Source organism: Perna viridis, chromosome 10, assembly GCF_037379345.1.
Source record: "Perna viridis isolate PV_CMFRI_1.1 ecotype Kerala chromosome 10, ASM3737934v1, whole genome shotgun sequence".
In the NCBI taxonomy this organism is placed as follows: domain Eukaryota; kingdom Metazoa; phylum Mollusca; class Bivalvia; order Mytilida; family Mytilidae; genus Perna; species Perna viridis.
Window position 1 is genome coordinate 28,353,120 of NC_142454.1, and position 24,830 is coordinate 28,377,949.

General features: G+C 31.6%; 1 protein-coding gene across 4 annotated transcripts; it reads right to left on the reverse strand.

The window, feature by feature from the left end:
* Positions 1–82: 82 nt before the first annotated feature.
* Positions 83–24,742, reverse strand: LOC148605245 (uncharacterized). 4 transcript variants are annotated; one of them, XM_088549213.1, is made up of 2 exons: positions 23,143–24,742; positions 83–1,816 (listed from the first exon to the last, which is right to left on the reverse strand). In XM_088549213.1, exon 2 carries the CDS (start codon positions 1,653–1,655, stop codon positions 822–824), a length of 834 nt encoding a protein of 277 aa, XP_088405339.1. In that variant the 5' UTR covers positions 1,656–1,816; positions 23,143–24,742; the 3' UTR covers positions 83–821. The 4 variants fall into 4 exon arrangements, with proteins under 4 accessions (XP_088405339.1, XP_088405340.1, XP_088405338.1 ...); XM_088549214.1 differs by lacking the exon at positions 23,143–24,742 and adding an exon at positions 20,853–20,930; XM_088549212.1 differs by lacking the exon at positions 23,143–24,742 and adding an exon at positions 18,359–18,382.
* Positions 24,743–24,830: the final 88 nt, after the last annotated feature.

Sequence of the window (24,830 nt, forward strand, 5' to 3'; positions counted from 1 at the left end):
AAAGTACTGTCAAGTATCAGTAGTAAAATAGTACATCACACAACGTACACAACTAAAGTAGGCAGATGAAAAGTTCTAAAAATAATGATTTTATAAGTTATTTTAATAACGTTATAACATACATATGTATAAATAAATGATAGATATTAACAAATATCTCTTTTCAATATCACACATTATCAGTGGAAAAAATAACGCTTTACACACATAGAACAAGCACAAAACAAAATACACGAGAATATCAGGATATAACAAAAGGATGCATATCAAAAATTCTTAGTATAGTTCTGTCAATTTATTATGTTTTTACATACCGATTCGGTTTACAAAAAAACGAGAAAAGAATTTTGACATACTGGACTCCGTTTGTCAAATATAAAGGCTTTACGCCTTTGTTAAGACCTCATCCATTACTAAAGGTGCTCATGCAAAAGAGACACTAACTTCTATTCTCTTCGTTTCCGTTAAAGTCAACATGCAAAAGTCGGTAAAATTCTACACAAATAAGAAATTGTAGCACAAATAAATTATTTGGCACTTATTGGTAATTTGCACTCTTATAAATATGTCAGTCCTTTATAGATATCATGTATAAATATGGTAGGCTGCTTGGTCACCTGCGTACTAGCAAAACAGCTCTTCATAATCTTAGCACCAAATTGTGTGAACACACTGCAGCACAGCTGCATATAAAACTAGAACCAGCTAGCTCCTCAATATAACGGCTAGGAATTTTCAAGTATATTCCTGATTGCACTTTGCCATCAAATAACTTTTGATTGTCAGATTCCCTTAAATGCGACGATTGGTTACCCACATGTTCATGATGTTGCAGGATCTAACAAATGAAGTCCTGAAAATTTTTCCGGTAAATTGTTCATCCATTTTAGACACTTTTCAATAGCTTCTTTTCTTTCTTCCTCGTATTCTACGTCAATGACTTGATCAGCTTCTATAGATGCAGGTGTCGTGTGAATGATCTCATCGGAGTTTCCACTGATAGCGTCTGATTTCTGCCCGGACGATGTACTATTTGGATACGTCTGTTTTTTGAAACGGCTTATAGGTGATTTTTGCACCTGCTCGCTTTTTATCCACTGCTGCTGTCGTCTAATATGGTGCCTTGCGTGATCATTTGCAGCCCATTCCTGTCGATTGTTGAGTCTCAAAGAAGACATACTGCTATATAGTTTCGTTATCAAAGTAGGATCGTTAAATTTGTGATCAAGATTTGTTGATAGCTGTTGCTTCACCTTATGGTTCGGTTTAAATAACGTATCACAGGTAGCCTCTCTTATATATGTACCTTTTAAATCTCTGTGATCAATCAATTGATTTTTCTGGCTATCCAAATTCCGGATATGAAAGGTATTTTCCTTGACGTCATATTCTTGTAAAGCCAAGCGACCACTTTGGACTGAGTTTCGAACTTTCTTACCTACTATTGGTGGAAGTTTATCGTCATTGGAAGACTTCGTCCGTAAACCGAAGATAAATTTTTGAAATGATTTATTTGCTGCTATTGTATTTTCAACCACCGTTTCATCTATTGATAAAATCTGGCCATTTGTAGTAGGATGCATGTCCCATGAAAACGTAAAGGACGTTTTGTTTGTGCGGCGGTTAAGTCTAACACCATTTTCCTCGTGTATCATTTTTAATTTTCTTAATGTTGTTTCGACACTTACTGGTAGAGAAACGCAATGTTTACAAACGTTTTTGTTGTGTTGTAAGGGCGTTTCTGTTTTCTTTTTGCTGTTATCCTTGTTGTCTTGGATGTTGATTGTTCCAATCGTTAAAACGTCACCAAGACAGTCTATTAAAGAAAACAAACATTTAATAAACATGACAAGTAGTAGATAAGCTTAATTAAGAGTCTGAGTATGTATTATATCGATCATAAACAAATTGTTCTTGAAAGAGTGGGTAAGATGACTAACAGGAACAAAAGACGCCACGGAAAGAGTATAATATAGAAATAATGAATAATATCGTGTCAAAATTGAGCACACTAAAGACCTACTACATACTTTTTTGTTGAATAGGATAAAATTTGTTTCTGATCTACATGTTTATGAATGTTTGGTTCTAATGCTACTGATGAGTGGTTACCATTAGAAGTACGTAGTTTCTCGGAAAACAAATGAATAAATAAGAAAAGGACTATTTGGATGACTCCTTTTGTAATGCGTGTGCAATGTAAGAAGTTTTTGTTTTGTTTTGTTTTGTTTTGTTTTGTTTTTTTTTTTTTGTTTTGTTTTTTTTTGTTGTTTTGTTTTTGTTATTTTTGTTTTTGTTTTTTTTTTTAGTTTTGTTTGTTTGTTTGTTTTGTTTTGTTTTGTTTTTTGTTTTGTGTTTTTTTTTGTTACTAGGGTGTAATGAAAATTTAGTCTTCAAAAGACGACGATCTCCATGGTTTTCACCTCGTATGATTGTTACTACTGAAAGACTATCAGTAACTCCAAGTCGTGTTTTTTTAGTGAAGTTTATCTTTCTAAGTGATTAGGAGAAAAACGGAAATAACATTTTTCTTGTCCCTTGAAGTATATTAATGTAACAAAGATGTGATATGTGCTGGGTAAAGGGGGGGCTGGGTATGTATTCCATAGAATTGTTGAATAGAGAGTATGTGTATCACAGTTCAAGCCAGTAAAATGCTATTTTCAATTGCTTTTATTGTACGGAAGTCAATTATTTTTAATTATATTATTATAAATTATGTATGTATTGGTATTTTAGAAATAAAATATGACTCCATTAAATGATCATTTAGAGTCACTAAAATATTTTAGTATTCAATTTTATTCGAGAAAACACTCTCTTTCATAATTTTTTTAAACGTCTAAGATAACGATAATTGGCGCTTCTTAGAAGTTACCATCCTAGTTTAGTTTTTTTATATAAAAGGTTCAAACATCATATAAGCAACATGACCTCAATATTAAGGATCGTAAATGGATTTGAATGTGCTGTTCTTACTTGAATTCAAAACAGTAAGATGTTGACTTTAAACTACCTCAGTAAATGTTATAATCGACTTTTCACATAAATTAAAAATAGTAAAAATTTAAATAAAGTTGAAAAACGTTTGCGTATAAAAGTTACGTATGGTAAAATACTTACTTAAATCAAATGAATTTTTACTAATTACTGTAAATTGCATAGATTGATCAAGTATAAAAAAATAATACCTTAATGTTGACAAATTAATACTGTCGTTAGGGTTTTTAGAACTTCCTACAGTTACAAAGTGTCTTAAAAAGTGCAGTAACACACATTCGTGGAAAATTAATTGCTATTCTTGTACCAACACGTAACTGACATTTACATATCAATTATCGCGTAATCCCTTTACTTAACCGAATTCATGACCGTTTTGCATTTCTTTCGAACTGTATTGCTATACGGTACCAAGAAGTACCACATGCACCTGTACCAGGATTTTAATTCACCTCAAAATAAAATTATTTTTGATCTTTATTGACGACGTGTTGCAACAAATAAACTATACAAATCTACTGACGTGCATGTCTCTTATCACAGCCATCAATCGGTTACATTTTTAGGAGTTAAGTAGCACTCCAGCTAAGAATGATGCAAAATGTGATCCATGGGTAAAAAGCCTTCATATTTTAATTTTTGATATTTTGATTGAATTGGCATAGTAAACAGAAATTAACATTCAGTTTTTCATAAAACCCGTGTTCATTGGAGATAAAAATATATAGAATGCACTGTAGATTTCAAAATTAAGGGAGATAACTATGTAAATGACACTCAAATACAATAAAATCTATTGGATTTGCCATGTTGATTATCTCCTATGAGCAGGCAGACATGAACGATTAATAACACATTTCACAGTAGACCCATAAAACAACTTAATTACAAAAATAAAAACATGTAGCCTTTTTTGGGGTGTATCACATTTTTCAGATTTTGCATGATTCTTACAAAGACTGCTACTTAAAGAAGGATATATGTTCATTAGCGTGAAGACGTTTATATTTATAGTTAAGAATTACTTGTTATACAAATTAACACAATTGCAAGAGTTAAATGCAAGATTAAATGAGTGTGATATAAATTTAAAAACAAACAATAGACAGCGTCGTAATATTAAAAAAAAATCAAATTGGTCATAAATGTGTGACGTTAATAAAAACTAATGAACCACAATAGCAGGGCGGAGCAAATAGTTGATTTTGGCATAGGAGAAACAATGATAATGTTTTCATCTACTTATTATATTATTACCTAATTCATTCCTTTATTGACCATATATTACAGTCCTTAGGTAAACTGATTTCATTTTGTGTACAGAAAATAAGGAATGGCGAATAGCTATAAAGTAGGAAGAGAAATAAGCCTTCTTAATCAGTAAATATTAATCTACAATTGCATATTAAAACCAGAAATCATAATCACATGAAATCCAAATGATATATTTGCTGACAAATTGCATTGCATACAAATATGTAAATTTCTTTATATTAAAAACAACAATTTGATCACAGGAAAAATTCTGAAATTTATTTCCTTTATACATTGTGCATGTTAAAATCCTTGCGCTTACGATATACTCGTTGTATTGCAAACAACAACACGTGAAACATACTGTAAACATGTACATGATTCATACATTCATTTGATGTTGCAAGAGTAAAAATGGGTTTTTTCCTGAGGTACAGTAAAACCTGTCAGAACCGAAACCCTCTTGGATGTAACATTTGTTTGGTTCAGATAAGTGTTATGTGTTTTCTAATAAAACAAAATACATTCGACCTAGTCCTGCTGATATACAGTGACTTTTAAAAAAGTGCCATTGTTTCAAAAAATTTTTGAATTATGATCCAATGTTCGGTTTGGAAAGATTTCAGTGTGTTAGGCAATGGGTACATGGGAACGGTGTTGGATGAAAAATGAGATATAAATGAGAGGACTGTGTCATGTTGAGGGCTAAAATATATTGTAATCGTGCTTATAAAAACTCGAGAAGGTTGTTCTCCAATTGAACCCCTTCAATGCAAATTTGATAAATTAAATAAAAAATCAAAACATGATTAAGTTTTGATACGACCTGAATGATGATACGTAAAAAAATCTGATTGAATGATTTCCAGCGCAAACAAAATTAATTACATACTTCTATTAAAATGGAATTTTTGGGATAGAAGCAAAGATCCCTTTGTTTTTGTATTTCTATACCAAGATGAAAATCATTTAAAATACAAACTTTAATAATATGAATGAACGAATTAAATTCCATTCACTATAAAGCTCTTAAAATCTGTTTAAATTGATGAACCAAGACATTCTGATACATAAATTAATGTGACTTGTAAATATTGAATGGTGGGATTAAAATGTTTTAAAACTCCATTTCAAGCTTTAGACGTCACATGTGGTTATTTGTTTGCCTATTATGGTACGTATAGGTATGATTTTCATGATAAATTACATTTTTTCTTCTTTTTGCGTCACTGGAAAATGTTATATAAGTATGCTTTCAATTATGTCTAATTATTTGAAAATTAATTTTTTTTTTCTTATTTTTGAAGGAAAAAAGTGTACTGAAAACACAAATTCGCACTTCATCATTTCGTTTGTACTTTGGAAATGAGAGAAAAAAATATAATTGAATTTAATAGATGTTTGCATTACATTCAATCGCAAAAGTAAATACCATAAAATATGGCACATATTTTCTGAATTACTTAAATCGTTCTATACTTTTTTGTACATTGTATTTTCAAAATGACAAATGAGAGAATAAATATAATAAAAATTCAGATGAGACAACCGCCTTTATTTCACTTTAAAATAATATTCGGTTGAATATTTTGTATTTTATTTTATTTTTGTATCATGCTATATTTCTAACTTCGTACATGGACACATTTGGGACAAGAGTGGCCATCAAAAAAACTAATTTATTCAATTTGTATACATTATAAATGTACTGCTAAAACCATGAAACAATTTAAAAATAGGTGACCTACTTCTTGTAAAGGTTACATCAATTACAGCACGAAGAATCAATTGATTTTGATTACATTAAAGGTCGATCGCCCGATTAGAAGCTGCAATAATATTTTAATTACTTAACGGATTTGTTCGGTCGTTGTTTCATCAAATGTTTACATCTATAGTATTTCAATTGTGAGGTTAAGCCTGTCAGATTTGATGACAACGTTGTTTGTTTGTTTCGGGTTTAAATACTTGTGAAGTAATGACAATTAAGATATGTATCATGATCTTTGGTGCTTCGACGTCAAATATTAATCAAATACATGAATAAAGCGAACCCGTTTGGAACTTTTGACTGAGTTCGGGTTAGGGAGGTATTCAATTATAAAGGCTGAAAATGTATTGCAATTGATATGAAGGGACTTCACGGGGACTATGGTTTGGACAAGTTTCTAGTTAATATAGGGTTGGATTGAGACAGGTTTCACAATACAAACTAAAGTTCAAATAATTCCTACAGGGACGAAACCAGAATTTAATGTTAGGGAGCGTAAACTGAAATAAAGACCTAGAGATGCGCGGAAAGAATAATACTGCGGGTTAAAATGGGTGAAAATTCTAGACATCAAAATGAAAATTACCCCAATTTTAGGATGGATGAGGGTACTCCGGATCCGCCCCTTTGAACCAGCACCTGAACCTACATATTTATGAATTAGTCCTTTATTTTTGTGATATTTGAAATAAATCTGTATGCTACCGAAGACCATTCTTATATAATAGTTTTGTTTGCTTACATTACGGAAATTTCATTCAAATATACAGCTATTAGACAATTGCTTGATAATGGAATTTATGATATGTAAACAACACAACTGAATATCGAATATCTTCAATTGGATTATCAAATATGGGAATTTAGAACAAAGCCGGAGTATAATCTACAATGTATATGTACTAAAATGATTATGACATTAGGTCACTATATACATGGACATTGAAACATGTAGAAAATGGTTGTGATTATTTACACGTATTATAATTTTCATAACAAAGTATTCTTTAGATTTACATTCAATTGAAATGAGTTTGGATGTGTTAAAAACAATTGAGCATCGGCTGTAACTAAAAACCGTCATTTGGAAAACATGAAGAATATCTAACAAATAACCAAGATACAAAAACGAGAAAGGCAATCATAAGACAAAATGAACCTGAATCAATTTATAGATTATCGTATTAAACAAATGACAAACCTTACAATCTCTCAATAGTCTTTTTCTGCAGGTTTGAATGAAGAGAATGCAATATGGGAACGGTTGATATCAAAATATAGAATGTTTCTAACAATCAAGTCGATTCAAGATATTTACACACACGAGCATGTGTAAAAAGCGTACTTGAAATACCTATCAACTTCATAACCATATTTGTTGTACTTTTAGGTACCAGTATCTGTAAGAATCAAGCAGTGGGTGAAACACGGTTTGAAAATATTCACAATTGTGATAGTTTTATTTGACTACATGCACCATCAGAATCAAGGAAAAAGGAAACTATTTTCCATATCATGCTGGACCAGTGCGTTACAATTTCATTGAAATGCACTGAACATTTTCAGGGCAGATAACTCTGTCAAAAACCTCATTTTTCTAACATTCTATTGAAAAATTGCTGAGCAAAGCGAGTGATGCAGAGTTCAAATAATAGTCTTTTCAAATAAAGTATCCTTGAGTGGAATCACATTGTCAAATCGATGGGGTTTTGACATGCATGTTTATGATTTTTCTCATTCTGCCTGTTTCTTACAAACACTTACATTTAAGTCTCTTCAGATGCAAATTTATTACGTCATAATATTTGTTTCCAATGAAATTCTGCATCTACTAAGTCATTTAGCGAATAACCTTGTCAAAATCAATCGTTGTCGAATAAACAATAAGCTCATTTGAATTTGGATAGAGTCAGAGCATCATTGAGACAAAAGCAAATAAAGGTATGGCCATACTATAAGATACAAGATTCTGTATGAAAAGAATTATAGACGAAATGCTCTTAAGAAACAATTTTAAGAGGTTTGCTTAAGAAAATTACATAATATGAGTGAGACGTTAGATATAAAACGATTAAAGACATCAGTTACATAATCATAGGTAAGCTATTTATGATGTGAATCGAATATTATCGAGGACACCTGAAAAAGGGAATGATGAATTGTCAATTTTTTTTTTTTTTTTTTTTTTTTTTTTTTTTTTTTTTTTTTTATCAATCTTCAATTTATAGCAAATAAATGATGTGTCGACAATAAGTTTAGGTTTTCTATTTCTGGTAAAATACTTACTTATATTAATTGAAATTCTGATAATTACTGTAAATTGCATAGAATGATTAAGTGTAGAATAAAAATACCTTAATGTTGACAAATTGATACTGTCGTTTGATGCTCTTATTTGGCGTTAGTAGATAAAGCAGAATACGCTTACACTATCGGTGCAACTTGTCCATACTTCCAGTTTTTGCTGGAGTATAGTTAAATCATTTACTTAAATGGTTCAGTGCTTTAATATAACGAGAATAGGTATGGTGTATATGTCAAAGGGACATCCCACCGGGATGTTAATGTCAGCCGAAGACCAACTATTGTTATTCAATGACTCATATCACAGGACAGGCTGCAGCTAGCCCCAAAACAGCATTATACACAGGTACAATAAAAAAAATGGTTGCCCCTATATACTCATATGTCATAAAAATAACCTAAAGTTGAAACGAAACAAGATATACAGAGGATATAAATCCCTGACTTGGGACAGTTGGGACAGGCGCAACAAAATGCGTCTGTTTCAATGAGTTGCTGTTACCTAGCCCAATGATTTTCATAAACAAACCGAAGCATAAAAGCAATAGGACAATTAAGGAGCATCAGAATCCCACAAAAAGGCAAAATACGTATTGGCAAAAAACATTATACTCAAATACTTCGCAGAAACGTAATAACCCTCCTAGACAAGATTTCCAATACAAAAGAAGTAAGACGATTTGACTTGAAATTTGTACAGTGAAGAGGTCGTCAGCATTTACAAGTTGTGCAAGTAGAAGCATGTTTCTAATGGCGAACTTGGAGCACTTTACTGAGACATTACATTTGTAGAATGAATAATGTAATATATAGGATTACAAACGTAATGCGTCATTATATTGTTATACAGCTGCAAAACAGACAATGTAGACAAACATTAACTTATACACCATTAGTGTCATTATCAATTATAGCCAAACATACCAAAATCCTATTTCAAGTGAAACTCAATATTCGAACAGGCATCATAAAGTAAAGGTAAAGTTATGCACGGTCTTAATTTAAGTAAAGAATATTTGACTTTGTGGACGAAAAATCATTTGAAACAATTTATAAAATTAACAAAAACCCGAAGAGTAATCGAAGGAAAAAAGACATCAAAAGAATGTAATCCAGGGTCATGCAAAAACAAGACATTGGAAAAAGTCAAATCAACAAAGAACAGAAAACAACTAACAAAATACATACAAAGTAACAAAAGTAAATGAGCAACTCGGACTCCACAAAACCTGGTAGCATGGACCAGGTGCAGCGGTAGGGTAAGCGTCCTCTGCTTTTCTATAACACCCGCCGAGCTGTTCGTTAAATTCAAGTCCGGGGTAGACGAAAGAAAAAAGGAAAAATATGACACGTTGAAAGCACAAAATAGAAATGATACTTCTTATTTTATTTTTTAATCGTAATTTTACAGTTAAAAAAAGGAACAAATATTGTCAATGTATTAGATATGTTGTATTGTATAACCTTCTACGAGTTCATTAATTAATAAAGTCACAACTAAGAAACTCATCTGAGTCATTAACACTTTTACACTTGTTATATGTCTTATATACAACACTTTTCCGTTTTTTTAAAGCAGAAAATAAAATTAAAAAAAAAAGATGGAATAAACCCAAGGTAATGCTTTGATAATAAATTACAATAAAATTATACATACAAATACGAGCTGGATGATGATGATGATGATGATGATGATGATGATGAACAAAACTGTATGAAATAAAATTATTTCATACATGAATGAATTAAAAAGTTAATTCTGTAGTTAATTGAGAATTTCGTAAGTATGATTATATTCACTTAGTTTGGTTGTTTCCATATATCTAGTATACGTCACCTAGTGCGCCAGATGCCTTTTTTTTTTTTTTTTTTTTTTTTTTTTTTTTTTTAATTTACAAAGCTATTAAGTGAATGTTGAGATAAACATAAAAATACATTTCTTAAGTTTCAAATTAAATATGCGCAAGATGAGGCTATGAGTTCAAAAGAGAACGGCATCATAATGGGGTGTATGTAAACATAGGCATGGCCATATTTGAAGTTAAAACAGAACTAGTATAAGTGGAAACTTCAACGAAATCCTTTTTTATGAAACAATTTAATGAAAGGCAATACATATTCAAAGTGAAAATTGCCAAAACTTTGGACAACTTGAGACATCAATTGCATAATTACTGTGTAATTACTGGGTACTGGGTACGTGAATCATTGACATTGAAGAAACACATTAAAAGTACGTCGTAGTGCAATAGGAGAACTCCGTACGAATGGTAATGTAAGCAAACACATTTTCTTCTTCTCGAAAGTGGAAATTAAGTTATTATATGAAAAACAGCCAAAACATGTAAATCTGAAAAAAACAATTTTGTACACGTACAATCTATAATGTTATTTTGCATAGTAAAATGACCAAAAAAAAGCAAGAAATCAGACATTTTTATTTTCCATGCACCAAAATGTACAGAAACTCATATGACAACATACATGTATGAAGGAAATTGAGGAGCATGGATTGGTTTCTAAATACTACAAAAAAAGAATAACAATTAATAACCTTCAAAACGTCCATACTTTTGTTAGCTATTTTTTTCTATATTCACATCCAATGTCTGTATTTTTTTCTCTGATGATAGTCAAAGAACCTTAGATGACCACTATGAATTTTACAAAGGTTTAAGTAAACGTACGGTACACTTAAACAAAATTTCAGCAGAAATGTCAAAAGGTTTGAGCTGTCTTCCGACATTCTTATATTTCATTTTATTTCATTTTATTGAGTTGATTGAACGGATCTTTCCTCCCTTGACGATTCAGTAGTCCTACTTTTTATTTTAACTGGATGACCCTATCGATTACGAAAGAAAATGTTCAAATTCCAATGTCTTGTCATAACGTATGATATATACCTTAGTTATCAAATATAAAGAAGTCAAAATCAATATATTTACGTTTATGGTGATAACATAGTTGTTGATGGGTACTTGTTATCCGCGTGTGGTATTTAGAACATATTCCTGAGGTCACTTACACTGTTTGACCAAGGGAGATTTTTATATTGACATGAACAATTTGTTTCAAGATTGACCAATTGGATAACATCAATATGTAGATTTCAGAAACAGTGTTTGTAATTGTTGTGGTTCTGTGTTAAACTCCCCGGTCTGTATATACTAATAGCCAGACCTTGTTCACACATTAAGCTACAGCGGCAATTCGAAAGAGTTGCGGGACGGATCCCAACCCATTACTTGGTAACTTTTGTTAATTTCATGCAAATAATAGCATGGAACACCCCTATTTGGAACACCTCTAAAACCACCCTCCATTTTTCACAAGAGATAGAAAAAATACGTTTGATAGCTATAGCTAGTCTAGATTAGATGATTGTTAGAATGAAATCAACAATAACCAACTTTGAAGATACAGAGACAACGAACGCCCATTACCAAAAATAAAACAAAGAAAATGAAAAAAGAAACAATGAACAGCAACCAGGAAGAACATATAAAAACTCCAAACAGCTTGTTCATATATAAAACAAATGTTATAGTTTGAAAAGGAAGTTAGTCTTTTTTGAATGTTCCTGTTGTTTCGCGAACAAATCTCGTTTTGACCTCCTGTATTGTTATACTTTCCTTGAAAATTACTCAGACGTTCCGTAAATGTGCTCTCAAATTACTAAGGGAGTGGATTATCTATCCCCGTAAATTGAACCAAAACAAAAACATAAGGTGATTGATAATAACTTTTAATTTATAAATAAAAAATCGAAATTTATTCCATTTGTTTATCTCTTAAGACGCAGAAATACTGAAATTCAAATTTATGCGGTTCGCTACTTGAGTCGTTTTATCCAAATTCCCGTTCACCCCGACTCGATAACACTGTATTTAGTACAGTGGTACGTGTATTTTCAAACAATGATAATATTCAGCGGTGGGGTAAGAGCATACCTAAAGTAACAAAATAAAAATAATAGCAATGGACAGAAAAACAACAAAATACTTCATTTGAAGAGTCTATTCAATTTCTGGTACATTCCAGGAGGCAATATTTTCCCTACATATATGAGAAAATTCAAAGGACTTGACCAACTTGAAGTTTGACTTAGTACATTAGTAAGTCCGAGTACTCTACTGTTGACATACGGTTTTAGTATGTTTGTCAAAGGTCTAATGCGGGGGAATTATTGGTATTGTCCATCAGGATTAACCCAATCAAATGTATCCATAGATCACACGGTGCAGATTGATTGTTTTGATTTCCAGGTGTATCCATTAACACCACCTAAGTAGCTGTCTTTGTAAAAATCATGCAAAATCTGAAAAATGTGATACACCCCAAAAGAGGCTACATATTTTTAGTTTTGAAATTAAGTTGTTTTATGGGTCTAAATTATGAAATATGTAATTATTCATTCAAATCTACCTGCTCTTAAGAGATTCTATTGTATTTTAGTGTCATTTACAGAGTTATCTCCCTTAATTTTGAATTCTACAGTGCATTCTATAGACTTCTTATCTCCTATGAGCACGGTTATACGAAAAACCAAATGTTAATTTCTGTTTACTTAAGCATTTTAAACAAAATATCAAAAATAAAAATATGTGGTCTTTTCAACCATGTATCAAAGTCTGCATGATTCTTAGTTGGAGTGCTACTTAAAAGTATAGATTGTAGATGAAAGAGGTATACAGATTTGAATGCGTACTTTCATAAATGGCATGAAACGTTTTAGTTTTTCATGTTACATAAAGATGAGCACTTCAGGGTGCAAGTCATTTGATCTTTAAGTATATCTTTATATGCTTTTTTTACTTCCGATTATTTATTATGTAAAATAAAAGATGTGGACTGGTTGGAGGTGCAGTCATTTTATCCAGAAACTTAATTACGATTAACTCTATAATCCTATATTAGCGTTCATTTACTAAGTTTTATTTTGAAATTGCTAGTGAAAAAGAAATGACAGTGAGACATAGACAACCCCAACCTGACTAACGGTGACATAAAAATGAATAGAATCTAAATGTACTTAACATTAAGTCATGTACTTTCCAATCATGACCAGATGTACCGGTAGAGAATGTGTTTTGACTTTGAAAAAAACATTTGCTGTTGAGGGAAACAATGACTCGTAAAACAATTGACAAACATTTCCCATTAAGGTCACTTAACCTTTTCCAGTACGGAGACCTTTACGAACTCCCGAGGTCTGCTTTGTAGAACAAGGTCGTTAACACTCCTATACTCCTGTTCACAAGTAAAACAACCCCATAAACATGCGTGACAGTTAGTACTTTGCTATTGTCTTGTACTCTGACAATGATTGGAGCATTGTGGTTGAATCGATTAGTTCAAAACAACGCAAGTTTACAAGATGCACGCCGAATAAATCGTCTAAATGTTACATGTGTCATTATTCTAAAGTCGATGACCTTCACCTCTATTGTGAAAGAAAGGGAAATAACCATATTAACAACTTCATATGAATTAAACTGAATTATAATGTTACGACATTGTTATTGAGTGTTTACTTTTGTCCTTCAATGACCATTTATCATTGCTTTATTGGCTCTAATGACCGACTATTACATGCTTTCTGTCTCAAATTGGACATGTTATCCCAGTCTGATTTTACAATGTTGTCACGTGTTCTTCGGCTGTGTGCATTGAGTACTGTAACAGCTTGTGTCAAAAGCGCGTGAAACACCATGATCACATCGAATTAAGTGCAGTTATATGAAGATCTATGTCATTTGGGTTTTAGCACTAGCTACTGAATCTAGTACGATGATACTCGCAGCTAACAATATCAAAACAAGAAGTGCACCGTAAAAGTACATTATATTTTGATTGGATAAAAAACGTAAACAAAAGAGCAAGCAAAACTCTCGGCGCATAAACGAAGTAATAGAATCCAATTTGCGGAAGCATTAATCTTAATTCATGCATAGTTTCCTTGTTTTGTAATAAAATTGGTGTCATTGTAGTTTACTTTCATGTATATGGGCATGTTTTGTTTACTGAGCATTGGTTGGTTCGTCGTTATCTTTCAAAACAAAATTTGTACATGATAAATCTCAAATTAATTCTTCTGGTTAACTTTATCATTATTCAATAAAGGGAAGGGATAAGCTATTTTTGTAGGTGAATGAAACAAAATCCTTGTTATAAGCGGAAGTTGCATTGCGAGTACGTGAACTCTTGGAATGGAGTTGCATAATAGAAAAAGTATAACAGAAGTAGTAAATTAAAAATTATCATTGTACTATATTCAAAATTTTTTTTCGTTTTATAGCCTCCCGTGTAACACATGTCTATTATTATGAAAATAAATGAGTTGTAAAACAGAAAGATTGTATATGCGGACAACTCGCGAATTTTGTAAACTACCTAATCTCCGTACTCCAGTGTGCAGTCAACCATAGACATTCCTCCATTACCTCATAAAAATCCATATAGGACTTAACATATTAATATATTACCACGTAAAATCATTTTCAAAATTAGTTTATGGAAAAGTCAGCTTTTTTCTAATTACAATTGTAATACATTCTTTTGTGGTAAGTTCATGAGTATGCCCAATGTACACTTCCGCGAGGTAGGGCTTAGGTAGAACAAAAGAGTTATCCTTACGGAAGTGTATAGTGTGCATGCTAAACTCATGCTCATCGGCTATCCCACAGTTATAGCAAAAAAGAGTCTATTCAATTAATATAGATACAGTGATTTTTAAATTGAAATCCAGTCTATAATCCAAAGCATGCACTGCACATGAGTTACTGAGATTAAATGCACAATTGCAATTAGAATATATTTGACGTAACAACTTTCGATACTTGCCAATATACATGTAGTTGTGTGCTCCTTTCAAACTGTCTAGGTTTACATACATGTATGAATAGTGTTAATGATATTACAATACATGTAAATTATTTAAGTACTACATCAACTGAACAAACCAAAGAAATATTTCATCTCCGAGGCTTCGTTTCATCTCGATTACGTTTGTTTCTTCTTTTCCGACGCAGTCGGTACATGTATAGTTTCGCTTTTTACCCTTTGACCTTAAGGACGCTCTTCTATGGAAACGCAGGTCACCTGTCCACAATTCTGTTTCCCGATTGGCCAAACATTGATAACTTAGTGGCGTTCGAAAACAACCGTATAGAAAATTTTGAATGACGTGCCATATGTGTTATTTTCTTGACAGAAATATAGAAACTTAGAAGTAAAAGGAGCAAAATTTTACTGCGTCGGCTATCTTGTTTTCAAAGATAGTACTTTTGTTTTTCATTTCAAGTGTTTTATTGTTCTTAATCAAATGGATTGGACAACAAGCTATGCCTATGCATATTATCTGCAATTACAAGATGGAGAATGCAAGCTAGAACATCATAATTAATAAGGGAATACAGATCGCTGATAAATCCATTAGCTAGACATTCATATGAATACTTTAATCTTTTTTTTTAATATATTACTTTTCAAATGCAGATTTGTGCAGTTATGCCTGAAAATATGCAAGTACTAAGTTATTTATTTTAATATGTAAATAGTTTGCAAATGGACCTCAAGGTTCATAATATGCATAAAACACTTAAAGTTATTTTATAAATAAAATTCAATATGACACCATCAAACACAAATTATATTTAAGATTGTTGATTAGTTTTTTTTAGTTGTTGAAGATTTTAATACATGTAAACGAAATAAAATGTGGAAAAAGGTAAATTCGAATCAAAAGAAAAAGAAATTTAAGTTCTATTTTGAGGAACCTATATGATCAATAAACGTTTGTTTCTTTTATCTTTAGGTATATAAATTATGCTGTAAACCGGTCTTCCTTTTTTTTCTTATTTTGGAGGGATTACTATTTTTCTGTGTTTTATTACAATTATTCCGCACTATTCCATCTAGGTGAGGAAACTTGGCTAACCGTTCTTTCAATAGTGTAATACATGTATTTACCGGACTCGGCGGACGCACACATTTTAGCGGGACCTTAAAATGGACGAGGTTCAACCCATTTACATTATATTTCCAAATATATGTAGTTAAGTAATCTAGTAATTTCCAAAGTATATGAATACAAAAACAAATGTCAATTTGCTTTTAATTCCTCCTAGCAACAATAAACAAACATGTAAACGGTATACAAATAAACAGAACTGATCTGATACATTAGTTATCAAATATATTACAAAGAATAATTTCCAACTTACCCCCAAAAAATTGAAAGAAAGACAAAAATATATTCAGTTCCAATTTAATAAACACTATAATATGCGAGGTTCAACCTATACACATGGTATTTCATAAGCGAAGAAATTAAGTGTGTACTGCTTATTAATTACAGAACCTCAATATGCCTGACACTCATAATTCAATTAGTTTGGATCTACACTAAATACGCATAAAAATTTTCCGACAAAGAACTTCCCAAGCCGGAGTGTAGGATTAGTAATCTATTCATTGACTTGGACGACTAATTAGATGGAAATTCTCTCCGTCAAAGAGTATTATTCCGACTTAAATATGTCATATAAACAAATTAACACAATTAAGTTATTTACACCTCTTAAAATCCTTAAAAAAACAATTTGAATAATCTTTTCAAAAGTTCATTTTTTTTAAATGAAATGCTAAGTTAAAACTTTTACAAAAATGAAGAAAATACTTCCGCTGAAAAAGTATACTCTTTAAGCAGTATTTTACGCAATTTTGTCCAATTTTACTGCGTTTATACATTCATATAAGATGTATGTTGGGTTTCTGTTAGGAATTAACCGATACTTTGTAAATAATTCAACACAACTGTTTTTAATGTGGGTCAAAATGATAACATACATTCAGTACTTAATGTAGAAAGATCAGCAAAAATAGCAATATAGCAAAACTGCTTTGCCAGAGGTTGCAATTATTAAATCGGCACAATCCTCCCACCCCGAGCGAAAGTTGAGCGTCTACCCAAAAGAATTAAAAGGATTGGCTAATCCTCCTACCCTCCGCTGATTAGCGCATCAACGATTGACACCATCTCCCTACCCTCGGTCAATTTAAGCTTATACCCATTGGCAAGGGGAATTTAATTAAGACCTCCCCCCGTCCTCGTACCCTTGCTAGTTTGAGAGAAAAAAATCAATACGGTTGGGGTGCTATAGTTAAAACAGACAAGAGGTCCCCAAGATTTTGTGTTTTAAAATATTATCTTTACACCCACCCTATTTTTAACCGTGAGAGAGTGATGTTCTCTGATTGTAACATTTGTTTATTTTACACATTTTGAACGGACGAACTAACTTTTATTGAAGGATTTTGTAATAAACTTTGTTTGTTTCTATAATATGTGTGTCAAGGTTTATACCAGTTTTCGAATATCTGTATTAACTTGCATTTCAAAACGTCACATACAGCAAGGAATTAATTTAAAAGCATGAGGGGTGAAGTTAGGTGAGAAAGTTCGTCGGTTTAAAAACAAAACAAACAATTGACGAAACTACAAATGTAGCAAAATTCGTGTTAGCTGTGAAGACTGATTTTTGACCGGTTATTGTACATAACACATGTATATCATGCGAGTCCGTGGTCTCGTGAGAATGAGTCCTCGTCTACCATTCAAATTCATGAAGAGTCGTCTTTAACATGGCGTTGAGTTCAATATTAAAAGAAAAAGAACTTTTCGTGTAAAAATATCGATAAACAGTTACATGTACATATATATGTATCTACTTTTACATGATAAAAATGTTAACAAAAGCATGATATAGAAAATTTTGCATTGAAATGCAAGCGTTCTGAGATCCCAGAAATAAAGAAAAAAATGCAGATCGGTCTTCAGATTTTAATATGTTCTACATCGGAAATTGCGGAAAGGAAAATAAAACTAGAATCTACAACACTGTACATTGACATTGAACCTGACACCACTGTTACGAAAATGAAAAAAAATGTTTTTAAACAGATAGCAAAAAATGTAAGAGCACTTTAAATTGAAGTTACACACCACTTAATGTATGTACTTACAGTTAGACGCACTATCACCTGTCCTCATCATTAATTTGTTTATTTCGGTTTTATATTTAATTTCATGACGAGTAACTTAAATCAAGAGTACAGATTTAAACATATGAATTATTGATGAGTGCAGTGTCATCATGCCATTATCCGAGTTCTAGGGCCTTTTTAACAAGATGAAGATCTTAAATAATTGATACGTAAACAAAAAAGTTGTATTGATTTTAACAGCTATTCATGCACTTTAGTTTAAATAGCAGTCTTTATAAATATCAGACAGGAGTACATGTATTTCATGCATTTGCCCCCCTACCCTTTTCCAAAAAAATGCCTTAGAAGCAGTTACTAACCACATAGCAAGACCTTAATTTTTGTTTCGCTCGTTGCACTTTTCAGAAAAAGTTTAATCCACATCTGTAGATACATGTAGTTCATGATATTGACATTTTGCCAGAGCTATTGTTTATGACCAAGTTGCTTTCAGTTGTTTTTTTTTTCAGTATATATATTTTCTTTTCTGTTGCACGGATCATTTCTTCTATTGGCACTCACTGTGTCTGAATTTTCAAAATGGATTTGTGTTCATAATGCCTTGTAGCAGTAACGATGGGAGAGAGATAACTCTTCTTTATTAGATTGAATTGGCCTACGACAAATGCAATATTTGTAAAATATGTAAAATATGCAAATATAAATTAAATAGATCTACTATTTTACTCTTTTTTAACGATGTTTGCATTTTTACATGAATTTTCATTTTTACAATCTTTTTTTATCATCGTGATTTTTGTGAGCAGATTTTTTCTTTTAATTTGTGCATTTTGTTTCAGTTCTAATAAACGCCTGGTGGACAGTACATGTACAAATGTAGATATTTGGCATTCTGTTTGCAATTTTTTTTATTTAAAAAAAACAGTGGAGGATCCAGGGGAGGGGGCCAGGGGCCAGGCCCCCCTCCCTTAGAAAATTGAAAATTGCGATTTTTAAAAATTGTGCGTGTTAAATCCTGAAAAACACTCAGAAAGAAGTATGATCAACAGTAATCCAGCAAATTAGTTTTTAGTATGATTTCTTGATCCTCACCGGTGATCCTGTCAAGATTTTTTTGCCCCCCCCACCTTTACCTTAAACTCTGGATCCTCCACTGGAACGGTCTATAGTGTACGTATAATGCACCAATGAGGAAGACTTAATTCGAAATATGAAAAGGTAGAGTTTTATTTCATATATCAATTCAAAGCGTAAGAAGTCTTTAGTTAGAAATTAAGTAGATGTCTTTGTAAGAATCATGCAAAATCTGAAAAATGTGTAACACCCCAAAAAAGGCTACATATTTTCATTTTTTGTAATTGGGTTGTTTTATGGGTCTATACTATGAAATGTGTAATTATTCATTCAAATCTGCCTGCCCTTAGGAGATAATCCACATTGAAAATCCAGTAGACTCTATTGTATTTGAGCGTCATATACAGAGTAATCTCCCTAATTTTGAAATCTACAGTGCTTTCTATATAATTTTTATCTCCTAAGAGCACGGGTTATATGAAAAACCACATGTTAATTTCTGTTTACTATGACATTTCAAACAAAATATAAAAAATAAAAATATGTAGACTTTTTACCCATGAATCATATTTTGCATGATTCTTACCTAAAGTGCTACTTAATGTCTTAAAAATAAACACAATATAAAAGGTCTGTTATTTAACGTTCATTTATTTTAATTCTTGATCTCATTAGTTAACTAGGGGTTTAATATGGGCTTTGTGTTTAAGTGTTTTTTGTCGGAAATCTGATACTTGTGTGAAATAGATAAAGGGAGATTTAACACTTGATAAAAAAAAAGGGGGCCAATAGATAAAACTACGTTAAAGATATTGCTAATTAAAAGGCACCACCTAATAAGGTAATTTGAATAATAATGCAGTGTCGAAGTATCTAAATAGTATATAGATGAGCAAGATTCTCTGAAATAGGGTCAATAGGTCAACTCCTCATAAATTTTGATCTCACAGTATATATTAATAAGCAGTCCGTGGAAAAAAAATATATTGAAGTTAAATGTTTTTTTCACGTAATGTTCTAATACATGTACATGTAACAGTCAAATACTCGCTTTGGTACTACCTGCATGTACATGTATTGTGGACAAACTGAATGTTCCCTTGTTCTTGTTCCAGGAGAGATTGGACCTCGGACCCCCCTTAATGCTCGAATTTCTTTTTGATAATATGCACATGGTGAGGTGAAGTGGGAGTATGTACATGTACATGTATATCCCTCGCCTACCCCTCCAGGTTTCCTTTATCAAGGCTGCAACAATATTATTACTGAACTGGTCTCATTCTTTCAAAATCAAATGATGGCAATAAAAATACCATGTTCCTGTTTCCACTCAATTTAAAAAAAAATATCGAAATTAAAAAAAAAAATGAGTTTTTTCTATTTACAGAAACTAATATTAATTTTGACAACATATTAAATTCGAAGTTAAGAAACTTACCATATGTATTATAACTGTTACAGTAAATTCACAACCTCCTTACTCTGGGCGAATGGTATAAAATAAATCTGAATTATAACTTATTTTAATTGACTATAAAATCGACAATCTCAAGGATAACGATTTAAAAGGTTTTTTGACAGTTGCAATTACCGAATGCAGATAGGTATTGATTTGTTGGGGTTCCCGACGGGATACTTGATCGGAGTAACAACTCATTATGGAATATTTAACAACTCTCTCATTTTGTACCTCACCCAAATTTATACGGGAGGCCATGTTTCCTTAAAAATTCATTTCATAAAGTGTGACGCTTTCATTAAATGCGTATTAAAATAAAACGCATTATTGAATGTCCCTAAATGTGCCTCATCGGTGATTTTTTTCAATCACCATAAAATGTATCTGCCATTACTTTGATCATAACTAACTAGAAACTTGACATTGACTGAAACGTATTTTGTTATACAAGAAAAAAACCACGTCCCAGAACTTTTGTCGGCGAGGGCTTCAGAGGCTTTTGAAAAGTGGTACTCTTACAAGAGTTAATTCAGTTTAATGTTCCCATTGAGGAAGGTCTCTAGTTAAGAAACTGTCAAATATGTCAGAGAAGTAAGAATATAGGTCAGCGTAGGTTCAGTAGGAATAAAAATAAATTTCATTATTAAGCAGTTAACTTAATTCGTATTATATATAGGATTGGTGGGTCCTCTCATAATTTTTATGTACATTGTACTTCTTAAACATTTAAGTGCATGTACTTCTCTGTCTAAGAATCATGCAGGCAGAATGTGCATGTATAAGGTGTGGCACATGAAAAAAAACATACAAACACAGAGATTATATTTCATTTTCCAGGTATTCAGACTCCATAACGTCTAGACATTGCCATCAAAATATTTATAAAATTTGTCTTTGAAAGATTTTTTTGTTAAATTTAGTTAAATTGAGGTAAGTTTCCCCACACTATTTCCCTTCATAAATAACCAACAAATATTTATGTCACAGCTTCTTCGGGATATACTTAAATAGTTTTTTTCTGTTGTTTTATAGAATTTAAAAATGTATTGGAGGCAAATAAAGACTGTATTGAGAGAAGTAAAGTACAACTAGTTACCTAACTTTTACACAGAATTTTACTTAGAGATTATACAAAAATGTGAAATATTCATAGTTTTTTTTTCTAAAAAGAAAATCACTTTATATGCAGATACATGTATAAACTCCGTGCCACAATGTAATGAAAACCTTCACTAGGCATATTACATGTAAATAATGCATGTAAATGCAGATTAATATACAGCATGAATAAACGTATTAAGTCTAGACTACAAAAAAACGTTTAAAATGCATATGATATCCCCAAACATAAAAAAAAATCAATGCCACCTCGAAGCACTAGGCAGGAATATACAGTAATTAGTGAATATCTAAGAGCGGGCATGTCATAGAACACATATTATAACTCAAATATGGAAACAAAATTATTTAATGATATTTTTAGATCCAAAAAAATCAAAATCCCGGTCCCAAGGGCTTGTGAACGTGATTGTAGAACTAATGTCAAAATAATAAGAAAATGAATGTTCTAAATAAATCTTCCATATATTTGTTTCTAACGCTGCTGATGAGTATTTACTGTTTGAAACACGTGTACAGTCTATAGAAATTAGCAATACATTTTGTTACATGTACTACATTCAATTGTACGTGATATTCTTTCAAAAAGAAATGAATACATTTACGAATGAAGTTATGAAGCTATAAATAACTCTCCTTCTTTTAAATATGTAAATGTGTTACATATACCCTCATGTACCCCTGTGTGCCAGTGATTGGGCTTAAATATTTTCATATAATTCTAGCTATGCGGGTACAATGAAGAAAAAAGTAGTAATTTTCATAAAAATTTATAAATAACTAAGTGTCGCGGCTACAGTCAAATGTACATATTATCTACTAAAACGATTCTTATACTTAGATATTAGATAAAATTTTCAATTTATTTCAGTGGTAGATCCTGGAGGACGGTGGTATTTTGTAAACTTTGCGCAAAATAAAGTCAAGATGTGTAAAATATGGTATGAAACATCTTTTTATTTAATTTCTGGATAGGACCCTCCCACACACACTTTTTTTGAATTTGTGAAACCGTGATGTAAAACATCAGTTAAAAAGAATGTATATATGCATATTTAGAAATTCTTTCGGTTCCGAATAACATACAAATGTACACAACTTCATAACTTCACCTTGTGAAATATCTTGACACAAATGTAATATTGCCTACCTTTAAGTTAGTTTATCATACGACTGCTTCAAACGAATTCAAATTTCAAAATGGGACAATATATATATGCCAAGGATCGAGGACATTGGTCTTAATTACAAAAAGTTTGGATATTGTATCATTTTCAATGTATAAATTGAGTCAATGTGTGTAAATAGACTCTATTTAAAAACCTTTTTTCTGTCTAAATAAGTCTCTCCTTCTCAGGTCACAAGACTATGTTTGCATACCCTCTTTCATCATGGTCTTAGTAAAAGAAATTTAGTCCTTTCCTTGTTCGTGTTAATACACTACAAGATGTCAATGTAATATAACTCTATAGTTTCGTTTATAGACAAAGAATCTTTGCGTGAACTGAACAAAAAAGAAATTGAATTAATCCTTTTTCATGGTTTCCCTTTGTAAACGACATTACTTCCAGTAAATTGTACATACTGTGTTTTGGCAATGTGTTTGTGCTATTTTCAAAAACGTTCTTTACGTTGTTCAAATTAAACTCCATTAATATTGAGCAGTAATAGGTCAATGATTGGACCCTTCTTCTTGTTAGAAAATATGGTTAACTTGAGCAAAGTTTTGGCGAAAAATAGTAAATGATATTTTACGTTAGTATTCTTAACCCCCCTTTTATTGAAACATCTTTGGATAGGACTCCTCCGGTTTTTGTTTTTGTTTTTGTTTTTTGTTTTTGTTTTGTTTTTTTGTTTTTTTGTTTTTTGTTTTTTTGTTTGTTTGTTTGTTCATTGTTCAATGAGAACATTTTTCATATAATTTTAAAACAATTAATCATTCTACAGAATTACATGTACATGTATAAATGTAGGGGTACGTGTAGATCAAATACAAGCACAGTATAGGGCATTTCAGATTTTGCTGTGTGAACCCTTAAGCGACCCTCTTACTGAGCCCCTACGTGTGCTTTCAAATTGTTTCTTAATTATACTTGAATGTACAAAATCAGGATTTGTTTGGTGGGTTTGACTTAATTTTTTATGGGGGGGATACTTCCTTTCATCCCAACTCTTTCTCTCTCTCTCTCTCTCTCTCTCTCTCTGTGAGTGTGTGTTTGTCACACTAGAGATTTATACATGCACAATTGTACTTCTTTAAACTTTTCGACAGATACAAAATAACCCAAGTGAGGTTCGGATGAATTTCAAAGAGTGGGGGGTTGGGGCCTTTAGGAAATAAATATAGCCCTGATTATTGTCTTACCCACATTTAGCTCATTGAAAAAAATAGCTTTATTTTATTAATAATACGCGAAAAATGGTCTGGTCCGCAATAAAAAAAATCCCAAACATCTCCTCACTCCCCAGGAAAATCAAATGGTCCATACTTTCCTCTATCTGTGTTACAAATGTAGAACCACGGTATAACAATAGTATAAAAAAATAAACGCATCACTAAAACGAGGTTTGCACACATTGAACAACTTAATAATACCACAACTACAAATCACTTCCATGAACGGTATGTATAGCTGATGCACCTTTATCCACAACAGGTACAATGTACATTGTTCCGCTTGAATTTATATAATAGATGAGTAGAAAAAACAAGAAGTGGATTGACAACAAAGAAAATGTGTTAACCAGGTGAACCACATCATACTTAAGGTGTATACCAAATTATCGCATAATTCACCTAAAGGTTTGCTAATAATAATAGGTAATACGTAGACCTAC